The sequence below is a fragment of the Spea bombifrons genome, chromosome 10 (assembly GCF_027358695.1).
Source record: "Spea bombifrons isolate aSpeBom1 chromosome 10, aSpeBom1.2.pri, whole genome shotgun sequence".
In the NCBI taxonomy this organism is placed as follows: domain Eukaryota; kingdom Metazoa; phylum Chordata; class Amphibia; order Anura; family Pelobatidae; genus Spea; species Spea bombifrons.
In genome coordinates, this window is record NC_071096.1 from 32,857,591 (window position 1) to 32,870,521 (window position 12,931).

Below are 12,931 nucleotides of genomic sequence, written 5' to 3' on the forward strand. Positions count from 1 at the left end.
CCATTGCGCAACCAAACAATTCATCCCGCACAGGGTGCTGAGAACTGCTGCGTGCCCACAATATTCAACAATAAACATGCGTATGCGTTATATATCGTCGTGTAACATGAAAGCAGCACCTGCTATGTAATTGGCAAGAGGCATGATATGGGAGATTTTAATTACCATATACATACATAAGCAATTTTAATAATGATTAAAAAACTGTAAGGGGTACAATATTTAAGTCTATAAATAAAAGGCACTGTGTCGGTTATTACAGCAAAAGACACTCATTTTCAGCCCTTTATTGCAATTTTAATAACTGCGCTGGTTTTTTACGCTGTCTCAAGAGGTTTAATGGGAAAACAAGGTATGCTTACTGAACCTGTGCATCGAACTTGTTTATCTATAGTGGTGGTAGATGGTGAACGACACCAAGATACTCAAGCAGCCCACGAAAAGGAAAGGAACGGTGGCTGATGACACAAGAGAAGAGAGAAGCATGAAGGTTCCACACAATGAAGCAGCGTATGACAAGAACGTACGGGTGACAACTACTATAAGTGAATTGTTGGGCTAACACGACATGGTAGGCTTGGAGAGCGGCTCCAATTTGGGCACTTAATGTTTTCTGCTATCTTATACTGATGTCTATGCAAGCATCGTTGACCCTTAAAATGTTCTGTCTACCTCCTAGGTTCTAAGTAAATCTAAAAAGTGATTGGAAAAAGCCTGGTGCGTTCCAATGTGAAAACAATTGAAATTAAAATGAATACTTTCTACCTCCTAGGTTCTAAATGGACGTATCCAACCCTGTATATAGTTAGAGACTAGTTGGGACAAAAAGTATGGGAGGAAGATGTTGTTCAACCCAAAAGAACATCTAAAATGAGTATACAAAGTCTAAAATAATCTCAGTAAGAAGAGACAGGCACCTATAATAGCATAAGATTACAAGTGGCAGACGACCCAAGAGGATAAGCATATGAATGCACCAGATGAAATAAATGTAATTAAAACAATCCATTTCATTTCGTTTCTGGGAAATAATCAGCTTTAAAACAAGCTCTGTGTTCCTATGGAAGTAAAGGGCTGGGAAACAAAAGAAGTTTCCGGAGCTTCTGTGTTCAGGCAATCAAGTTTTAATGTTTTAGTTTTTGGCCACTGGGCGACAAGAAGGGTGAACAGCAGCCCCAAACTGGGACATTAAACAAGAAAATGTGGCATGAAGGATGAATCGTTTGGTCATGATACCCATGCAGTCATTGCATAACGAGTGCAGCTATACAATACACACAGACTTTAGTATGTACATTGTCACGTTTTGCTTGGGGAGACACTGAGTTATCCAGAGAAAATCCAACACCAGCCTGTTAAATACAATGTATAAAATGTTGGGGGGGGGAGTAAGGGGCAATAATGGCAATAATGGCCAGCTGTTGAAGTTGGGGGCACGGGAGGAATTTTCGCACCAGGGCCCTGCGGTTTCTAGTTACTCCCCTGCGACCACCTGTAAGGGGCCAGCACCATCCCTTTATGAAGCCCCCTCGCTGGAAAGGACCACTAGTTTGCTGATATGCATTTAGTTCCATAATTGTTAAATTGCTAATAATTAAAATATGCCTTGAGCATTGCCTTGGCTACGTGATTACGTGTGACAAACAAACAGCACAAAAGCATTGTTACGGCTTCTACAAGTGTCACAAATAGTTCTAAAAAAAAAAAGCACTTAGAAAAGCTTTGTGAAATAAATCAAGCGAGTGAATTATAGTGATGACTTCAGGAAGGTCAATAAACCTAAGGTAACCTTAGACCCAATAAATCTCCTTTTGGATTTAAGTTACGAAGCCTGTGCAGCGCTATTCAGTATTATATTTATAAACGCTGTGGCTACGTTTTTAGCTATGAAACGCTAGAAAATTCTTCTCGTACGGATCTCCTCCAGGCTGCCAACACATTTTAAGTACTTCTATTTTTAAACATATAAAGTGCCCTTTACATTAATCACGTACATACTCAGCAAGGCTCCCAAGAAATCTCCTATTTGAATATACGTAGAATAAATCCTTTTCCTGGCGAGGTGGCATCACCTGGTTTCAGTTACCAAGCCATTTCTTATCGATTCATCTGCGCATGCTATGCAGTTTCCCCAACGCGGGAAGCAAATAAAACACGATTTAGCAAAATGGGATTATTTTTTTTTTTATTTATTTATTCACCAAGGGCTCAGTTTGCTCATCGGGTTAATTCTCAGAAGTGGTTATATTATGGAAGCCCACTTACAATCTGCAAACTCCCAGGGAGTTCTGCTTTCACGGGTCACCAAGAAATATTATCTGCAAGAAACCGGTGTCTGTGTGTTTCACTAAGCTAGTGGAAAATACCAAATCCCCTAAATAGCCATCCCGATTTAGAAAATATCTTATTCAGCTCTTTGCGGGTAAGTAAGTAACTTTATTCAAACACTTTCTAAAAGGTGCCTTTATTCTCAGCAAAGAATAGATTTCCATACTAATAAAATAAGTTCATTTTGGACAGTTTGGACGTTTTGTCTATAAAAAAAGCAGAACATTTTTCCTGCAATGGCCAGGGTAGCATGGCAAAAGCAAGAGTTATCGACAAATTTGGGGGATCACAAGCAAAAAAAATCTGATTCCTGAAAACTTTTAGGTCAACGGCCTTGTGCCAATCATACTCTCCAAATGTATCTGATCTAAAATAAAGCTACAAAACTTGGGAATGCCAAACACGAACCACAATGGAGTATCCAACTTGATGGGGCCTCCATTGTTGCACCTCTTTATTCATTTATTTTGGCTCATTGGACATTTTGGGCTGAGATTACTAAAAAGCCGTTCTCCGGGCTTCTGATTTTTAAGCACTTGGATCAAATATGTCTGCCAAAGAATGATGATGAAGCCAGGACATTCCATGGAAAGGAATTCAAAGAGCTAGGTAAAGCAGACACGCGTCGGAATCAAAGCACATGTATTCACATTAGTGTGATGAAGGCCTGATGTATACTGAAGACTGGCTGGGGGACCTGCTAACTACGAGTGCCAAGTTCCTATGGCATTTTAGGAGGCTTCAGATGGAGCCAACTTGGAAAGTAAAGCTGGATTGAGAAAGTAGGCACATGGCGGTAAAACGAGAGAAGGAATGTGGTACCCGTGGGTGCGCTTCTGAGCACTCAGGCAACATATTTTCACTATTTTATTATTAAATGTATCAAAACAGAAGGTACAATGAATACACACTGTGTATAAATCAAGTTGAAATAATCCAGAGAAATATATTTTCCATCAGGGTTTCCTCTTATTTTACAAAATGTACAACACTGCCGCATCCTACAGCATTTATCTGCCTTAGATGAATATTGGGAGTTTGCACAATAGGTATACTCCTGGGAATGTTTGTAGCTGTCCACTCTGCCCAATCCTCTAATCGTCCTGGGTTGGGTTCTTGGGCACGCACCATCATCGGCGAAGAGATGATGGGATATTACTAGATCGCACGTGAACTGTGAATCCAGCCCAAACTGATTTCTCCCAACCATTTGCAATTCAGTGTCTAAGTACGTAACATGACTACTGGACACATCTACCTTTCATGCTGGTTCCAAAGTACTGTAGGTGAGCCGAGATCTCCCATGGACAGCAGAAAAAAAGGAGTGATCAAATAAAGCCATTTGATTGCTTCTGCACAGAGAACCCCCCACTTGTGTTTGCCATGTGTCACCACGGCATGAAGGAGCCTGCGGGTCTTTGATATTACTAGATCCATTGGCCAGCATGGATCTTTAAGTAATTTCTCCAGCGGTTGTAACACGTTCTTCATGCTCATGGTAACACCATTTATCTGATTAGAGTTTGTGGCAAAGTTCTTTCAGCAATGACATTAGACATCCGAACACCCAAACGTTTTACGCAGTCACTGTGTTGCATCTCATCGCCGTTCATAAAGAAAACCTTATATCTTTTAAAGACACCTATTCTAAGGAACCCCTCAATAATCCATCTGCTGATGAGCTTCCATTACTATCAATATCTCTAAAGGTTACCCCAGTGAAAGGCATTCTTTCTAATAAACCTCTGCATGGTCCGTCTGGACCTGGACCGCTAATAAAATCAATTTGCATATGATATAAAGAAATGTATGTTTGTACTTATTTGCGTTGGCTCTCAAAGGCGAAGAAAGTGACCGTTAACATTCTTATTAGCATACAAAAGCAGCAACATCTGCTGCAATCTTAATAAGCGAATTACCTGCAGTTCATCATTGTATTATGTGCAGTTGGTCACCTCTGCCCTTACCAGCGGGTGTTTCAGCTTCTAGAAGATGAGGCCGATTCGGTGGTAGGTTAGGTAAGGCTCGCTGCGTATAGAAATATCCTACAGGTAAAAGAAAATATACATATGTCCCAAGCTGTCTCTTTTACAGTAAGCACATTAATTATTCATGCGCACAGACCCCCCCCCCCAAGCGCCTTTTAAAACAATATCTTGGCAGAATTCATTAACAAAGTTATGCCAACAATTAAATAAACCTGCATGACATTAAGTGGAGCAAGTTCCGAACGCTTGGAGTGATGGCTTCAGCAGCGAGGGTGAAATGATATTAGCTGGGCCAAGGGCGCCACCTTGAGGGACTCATCTATAGTGCAGGTCTCTAAAAAGCCTTACTAAATAGTAAAGAACAGCCTATATAATACATAAAGTGATAGATTCATTAAAATATATAACAGAGACCTTCATACCATGGACGGGACGCACAGATCTCATGTATCCTCAAGTTCAGTTAGCAGAAAGCCATCTTCAATTATCACATTACACTTCAGGTTCTTCAGGTTTTATCGACTCTTTTTTATTTCTGTTTTTTTTTGGGGGGGGGTTAATATTTCTGTCTTCCAAAAAAAAAAAAGACAACAGAAATTTGAAGTTGATTCCTATTTATTTTCTAACCACATGCACCCATTTCAAAAGCTGTATAAATGAAGATAAACCGCAGGTATACTGCTACCTTCGGCAGAAGCTGGAGCTACCCGCCTCCTCCATGGTATGAAGTGTCTCGCCCCCAATGGCTGGAGGTGGGTAAAGGGGCAAATGCATCTAGGAGGATTCTGCACCATAAACATTTAAAGGTATCATGTAGCTTTCATATGTATTTGAGTGCATATGGTGGCTCGAATGTCTCTGTAGGGGGCAATTCCTACAGTACTGCAGTCCATCTACACCTGTGACGGAGGCAGACATAACTTTAAGCAGACCAACCGGCAACTTTACAACAGTTTTGGTACTTACCGGTCTCCACCTAAACGCAAGCCGTACCTTAACTCTTACTCTTGTGGGTCCGATATGACAATCTAGCGGGAGCCAACTAATATTAAATGCATGTTTGTTTTCCTTCTTACAGCCCTAGAACGCTCAACTGTGACACAACGCACAATGCACCCTCAGAGCCTGTGGCGTTAGGGTGTTGATGGATCAAGTCTAAAAATGATCTACAATGTCCAGTGGCGAATACCTGTGAATACCCCGTCACACATGCTTAACTCGTAAAGTTTACAGACCTGAGAGCTAGACTGCACGCTTCCCTGAGCACTTTTTCCTACAAGAGCCAAGTTCTAACCTCTGTTTTTGCTCCTTCTGTAACTTTTATGCCTTGCCCACTCTTGGTAGCCCAGCTGTTTACATTCTTCCAAGGTAACCTCATCCATCATAAACCCACATCCTGCTGGAACAATCAAGGCCCTGCGTTATATACACAGCACACGTGTAGGCTCACGTATATAAACACTCATCAGGACCCATTTGTGCGTAAGTATGGTGTATATATTTATCAGCCGACCAAGACCCAAATCCAATACAGTAATATACTCAGTTATCCATTTACTCTGTAGTAAACACCTCCAGCTTGGCTCCGCTCTTAGATATATCAGAATTACCTCTTTCCAGCTGTGCAAATAGAGGTTCTCTGAAGATCAGAACCTCGTCGTATCAAGTGTGTTACATTAACGGCGTGCGTTACAAGTGCCCATTTTCTTAAACAAGTCATTTGAAGGCCTTTGCTGTTAGCGCTGCCAGGTGCGATCCAGTAAAACATAAAAGACACCCTGATGAATACTTTGTTTCTTAAGGAACATGATTTGGCTCAACTTGGAGCCGAAGACATTTGGAGGCCCGCAACCAGTTAACCTACAGCTTACCAAAGGCGGCGCAAATTGAACTAGTTGGAAATATTATTTGAGTAAATATCACCTACTCTGTAAAATGTTAGCCGTGGTACGGTTTCAAAAGCAACGGTCTACCATTACAGACGAAAAGAACCACTTGGGATAACGACTCTGCCTTTTCCTGTTTTTATGGAAAGCAAAGAGCGTTGAGTTGGTCTTGGTTGGGCGAGGCGTTCATATAAAGTGTGGGTGGAGGAGAGAACTCGATGACTAGGCCCATTGTGAGTCTAAAACCTTGAAGGAGTGGGAGAAAGATAACATCAAAGAATGAAGAATACAAGAAACGAGGAAATGGAACAGAAGTTTAAAAACCAAAGCCATAAAGGCAGACTATTACGAAGGGCTTGGACAACATATCAGTATCTGTCCAGCCTGAGAACACCACGGTGTGCGCCATGTCTGAAGGGGAATGGAAAATACAGAATGCCAAGGAATGAGAGGAAAGATGGAGGATTAATGGATTGGAACGGAAGGTTCGGGCGAATAACAGAGATGATGAACGGAACGCTGGCTGGATAGAAGGCAAACATTGCTTAGGAGTATGAGGACGCAGGGAATTCAAACCACACTGCCAAGGAAATAAAGGAGAATCCTAACGGCAAGAAATGAAACAGAAATGAAAAAGCTAGTGTTTGTGGATGTTATCATCTCTTTAGTTTGTGGAGGCAAGGGGGTCAAACTTCTACATATAGGGGCTTCTGAAAATGAATATGTTTAGAAACATAGAATTCGACAGCAGATAAGACCTTTCCGGCCCAAGCGGTCTGCCCAGTTTTCCTCATGTAAAGATTCCAAATTGAATTACCGCATGGTCTCGTCAAAGCCATATGTCTATCCCATGCGTGTTTAAATTCTCTCATTGTATAAGCCTCTACCACGTCTGCTGGGAGGCTGTTCTGTTTAAATCTAAACCCCTGGCCCTCAACGTTTAGATCATCACCTCTTGTTCTAATATCTCCCCTCCTTTAAGAAGTGCCTCATGTCCTTTGCTATATCCCTTTGTGTATGTAAAGCTTTCTAACACATCCCCTCTCCATTCTCTCCTCCAAGCTGTACATATTGAGCTCTCTTGGTCTTTCCTTCACTTCAGCTAAATCTTTGTCAATTTTATAATGTATTTGCCTCCTTACCAATTACCAATAAACACTAAAACGCTTTATAAATACTGACTCCATTCAGACTCGTCATAAACTAGCCTAGAAACAACATGCAACAGAGTAAATTAGTGATAATTAAGGTTAATAGGCGAACCATGCGGTTCTAGAAATTTACCTTATCTGCCCGTTGAAAGGCTTTCTTCACACATCTGATTTCTTGGTTATCTGGTGTAATATTTCTCAAGAAGTACCTCGTCAAGCTCAAGGAATTGCATTTTGTTTTTCATTTTCCAACTGTGTCTCCCAGTTTGTTTAGGTTGAAGTGTTTGGTTTGTCCAAAGGGGTTGAGGTGCGGTTGCATCTTTCTGCACCCAACTGTACTTATTGATAGTAAGTCAATAAGGTAGGCCACCACGAGTAGACAAATCCAAGGTCTAAAGAAACCACGGCTCCTAAAATGTAGACAACTTTGGTTATGGTCTGACAGTCGTAGCTCCATATAATGTAGAGATGTACAAAGAAAGGAAGTTGAGTGTTGCTGATGGTGTCCAAGTGCGCTTCCCGATTCTTTGGGATTGGAACTGATTTAATTGTGTGGTTTCTTCAGAGATACCTTTTAAGTTCTATTTCATATTCTATTCCAAATCCACATTGAAAGCATTGTCTATTTGTTCTCCTGAAGAGGTTCCTCTGCATTTAATCTCGTTTGCTCTTTTTAAACCAGTAACATTCTGATTCATAAAATAAATTCATTAATTCAGTTCTTTGATCTCTGTTTGAAGGTGCTTTCAGTCTCATTCAGGTCCATTGTGCTTTCTGGTCCAACTCCTTGTTAAGCCAACAAGCAGCTGCCCCTCTTTAGTCAGCTGTGTGTTCCTGGAACAGAATATTTATGTTACTTTGGCAGACGTACTATGAAAAACATATATATATTGTTAATGATCTTGCTGATCACGCTGCCTGAAGGATGTCTCTGATCGCTAAAGAGCAGTGCAAAGTTGCCAATTTTGATATGAAATCACTAATGGCTTCCAACAGTTACAAATAACAACAAACATTACAGAAATGTCATAGCAGACAGCAAGCAATGTAGTCCTAGTTAACTCAGGACACTTGGCAACTATCAGTGAACTCAACTACACTAATGTTCATGGTCCAGCATGGATAACTTTAAATTCTGTCCCTGTAGGGCACACTTGGACACAGTTTTATATCTTCCCTCCCAGTACATACCCACATCATGTATTCCTGCGCCTATTAATCTGATACTGTCTCTTTTAAAGAGACAGTCATTTTATTTCTATGACCGGTCACCTAATGGTTGACAGCATCAGGTCCCTCTGCATCGCCTTCATAAATAATATCCCACTCGAGCTGAGCCAATTTACTAAGGGCTCTCTAGTCTGCTAGACAGATTAATGCCCTGGATTAAAGAAAGGCATTCAATTGGTTTCCATGGCGACTACTCCAGATGCAGATCTTTACCTCATGATAATTAAATTAGGTTTTAATTACATTAACTATAGATTATTACCTAAAAAGTGATTGTAGTATAGCTAAGACAATTGTTACTTTTTCACCTCTACAAATATTTATAGCTTACATATTCATAACGCAAACATTTTCAGTAACAAATCAGGAAATAAATTGCAACATAAAATATTTATGCACAATATTCATCGTTCCAATAATATATTCCCATAAGGTCTGGAGCAGCAGCTTGATGTATTAAACACAGTAAAATAATGAAAATAAGTATTTTTTTTTTGTTTTTACCTCATAATGTCTTTCTGATTTTTTACTCTCATTATCCAGGGCAGGTGAGGGGGTTCTTTTGGTTTTTCAGAACAGCTCAATAAAATATTTGTTATTATTATTATTACCATTATTACTATTATTATAAGCACCATCATCATGTTGTTGTTGTTATTAATTATTATTATTATATGTATTAATTAGCAATATGCACATTTAGTAATAATGGTGCAACACAGCGTGTGAACCATGTGCTGCACCCTGCAGTACCACGAAGTGACCACCAGAGGTGCTAAATCCCCGTAACTGCCAACTTCAGCCATGTGACATTGTTTTAAACACAAAAGACACAATGTATCTGCATTCTCGTGCTTACATTATATGAACCATGTTATGAAAATGAGTTGTTTGTAGCTTTGTGAATGTTTGTTTTTACGCAAACTATATAAATAACACAACTCCATGTGGTTTGCAGTAAAACGTGTTTTTCTGGAGCATTAAGTAAGTCTTTAGTGTTTAGAATTTTATGCCTGTGGCTGAATAGGCGAGTTGCAAGTTCCGGTGGTCGCTTAGCAACCGAGTGAAGCCAAGTTTGTTGTCAGTTTAGTGCGGTGCAGAAGCAGGATGGTGAGTGCATGGGCTGTGAGCTAATAGGGGGTAAATGGGGCACATTTGTAGACATTTAATACCTGATTAATGATACTTGCATGCAGAATGTCTGATGTTTTCCCAGTGATGTTGCTGTATTGATGTATATATTTGAACTGTAGCCATCTAGATAATTGATATTCCACCACCAGCCCTTTGTGATGGTTCCTGATGAAGCACCACTAAACCAATCCTAATTTGATACATATTGCCATTGCAGCAGATTTTCACATGCTCCTTTTCCAGTAGGTTTGAGGAATGTATTGAGGGGCTGTATTCCATCTATGGTTGCCCTGTATGGGGCATTTATCAAGGAGATACCTGGTTACATGAGCCTGGAGTGCTCATTTCTTTAAATTAATTGTAAAAACCCTCAGTTGTGTAAATGGGTGTAGAAAGCAGGGGGGTGATGGGGTCCGATTCCCCTCGTATGCACTGCCAAACATGAGGGGCTTGTAAAGACACGTCGGTAGGTGAATCACCTTCTTAATCTGAATGTTTTATCTTGTAGGCTGAAGTCGAGGAAACCCTGAAGAGGATTCAGTCTCACAAAGGCGTGATTGGAACCATCGTGGTCAATTCAGAAGGTGATACATTTCATACATTGTTGCCGCCTGCATTTCCTAAACACAAAACATATTACCTTTATAAACAAAAACAGAAGAATACCATGTTTTGAAAATAAATGTGTGAAGATGCAATCTCTTTGGTGTGTGAGAAGTGGAGATAGTAACAATAGACATCCATGTAACGATATGAATCCAATCCTCTTCCGTGTATAAAGAATGAGGAAAAGAAAATCTGTTAGAGATTTAACCCCCAAAAAACAAGATTTAGTAAATGAAATGAAAGCATACAAATGTTAGGAATTAGGTTATGCTCCTCTATGTATTTTATTAACTTAGATTATATATTTAGCCATTTCTTCTTAATTTTACCCATATTTTTTTTAACCATCTTGCTGCAGATTATCATTTTCCTCTCTCTTCCATATCATTTTGTAGGGATCCCTATAAGGACTACTATGGACAACTCTACCACAGTGCAGTATGCTGGCCTCCTTCACCAGTTGTCAATGAAAGCCAGAAGCACTGTTCGGGATATCGATCCACAAAACGATCTGACGTTTCTCAGAATCCGGTCAAAGAAGCATGAGATAATGGTTGCCCCAGGTATTACGAAACATATCGTATTAGATATTGTATTACAAGTGATAAAAAATAAATAGGGTGCAAACAGCACAGGCATATCTAGGAATCCTTGCTTTGACAACAAGTAATTACATCGGGTCCTAACATATTTGAATGAAGTGCCGGTGCTCATGGTGGGATATCTAGAAAATCTTGTCTAGTTGTTGCCCTCAAGACCAACAGTTTGACACCCCCCAGGATACTCAAACAGATGCACAGACAAGCTGGGGGTAGCCATGGTAACCAACAGCTACACCAGTTGTGGCACTACATCTCCCATAATGCTCTACCAGACCTAGGGCTATGATAGGATTGGTTGAGCATCATAAGAACACAGTTCCCCAAAAGCTGTAAATCCACCTCTTTCCTATAGTACATGGGTGTTACAAGACTACCACTCCCATACACCTCTGCCGGCCCCTTTGCATTATAGGAGATGCAGTCCTGAAGCAACTGGAGGGCTACACGTTGGACACCCCTACTATAGTATATAACATTTACTTTAACTGCTCTAAATAGTTCTTAATGGTAAATGTAATCTCTCTATAGATATGCATCATAAAGTAAATCTAAACACCTTTTTTCATGTCATAAATGAACACGTGGAGACTATACGTAGTTTAAGAAATGTAAATACCTGATTTATCTTATCACTTTTTTCCCCCCAGACAAAGAGTATCTACTTATTGTCATCCAGAACCCATCGGAATAGAATGCCACTTCAGCGAATGAATTATAATTTTCTGTAAAATGCAGCGAATATGATCTTAAGTCATTTCTACCTGTAAAGCGGCTTTTTCTGTGTATAACTTATTACAAGTATAACTATGTAAACAGAAATCCTTTCAACCGTGCATAGCAAATATAATTAAAATATTTGTTTTTTGACAATGTTTTCATTATTCTGTCTCATGTTGTCAGTTTGTGGGGTTTGTTGCTTTTTAGAAAACTAGCAACAGTAACCAGTGTTTGACCGGATGTGATAATGTCTCAGCAGGGGGCACCTCTTGTAAATTCAAGTTAGACATTGTAGTTTGGCACCCAATAGGAAACTGGGTCTCTGTTTTGCTGATCACCTATTGGCTGTTCACACTATAAGGATGGCTGGAAAGGGGTAAAACCTTCTGTGTGTTCATGAATGAAAACATTGTGCAAGCTTTGTCACAGAATGTGTGTAATTAAGGTCCGTAACGTCTTGCAGAACTATCCCTAGTGTTTATACCCCCTAGTAAATAAAGCCACTCTCACATAAGTACAGATTCCTTGGATACAGTGAAATCTACAGCATGTCTCAAGTGCATTTGAAGGCTAGGTAACCACCTAAATGCCAACAAGACCACCAACTGCAAAACCATCTGTCCTCAAGTATGAGAATCAACTTAAAACAACATCCTTTGTAGAAGCCACTGTAAGAACCATTGAATATTCATAAATGCATTAAAGTGAATTCGTGAAAGATTAGACATGCACATTGCTTGAGTAACCAAGTTCTAACCTTAATGGAAGTTTTCTGAAGAGCTTGTTGCTCCCAGTAATCTTACTTTATCACTATAAGATCGCCTGTGCACACATCCTATAAATTGGTAGCGGTAGACACCGCACAGTTTGTAAATTTAATTACACCTAGCTTACGTGTTTGTTATGCTTTCCCTGTTCATATATATATATATATATATATATATATATATATATATATATATATATATAGTCTGTGCATATGTACATTCATGACTATTAAAAGAGGTTGGGCACAACAACAACATGATTCAAAACTTAGGTGGAATAACTTACTTTGTCATGTGTCTGGAAGGATGCTCTCAAGGACAGGTCCCTCCCTTGGGGAAGGCGGCTCACACAGTACATGGTCTCATTGACCGATGGCATGGGTCTTTGTCATGCCCAGGTTGGGTAGTGCTCTACAACATTAAACATACCCACTGCTAATTATTGTACATCTGCCCAATATAGTAGTGTTTGAGATTTCACTCAGACTCATCTAATTTCTTGTGGACAGACATTCTGCATCA

The 12,931-nt window shown here is 39.9% G+C and overlaps 1 protein-coding gene across 1 annotated transcript; it reads left to right on the forward strand.

Annotated features, from left to right (window-relative positions):
* The first annotated feature begins 9,644 nt into the window (after positions 1–9,644).
* Positions 9,645–11,776, forward strand: DYNLRB2 (dynein light chain roadblock-type 2). The gene is made up of 4 exons (XM_053449022.1): positions 9,645–9,693; positions 10,226–10,301; positions 10,719–10,886; positions 11,573–11,776. Exons 1-4 carry the CDS (start codon positions 9,691–9,693, stop codon positions 11,614–11,616), a joined length of 291 nt encoding a protein of 96 aa, XP_053304997.1. The 5' UTR covers positions 9,645–9,690; the 3' UTR covers positions 11,617–11,776.
* Positions 11,777–12,931: the final 1,155 nt, after the last annotated feature.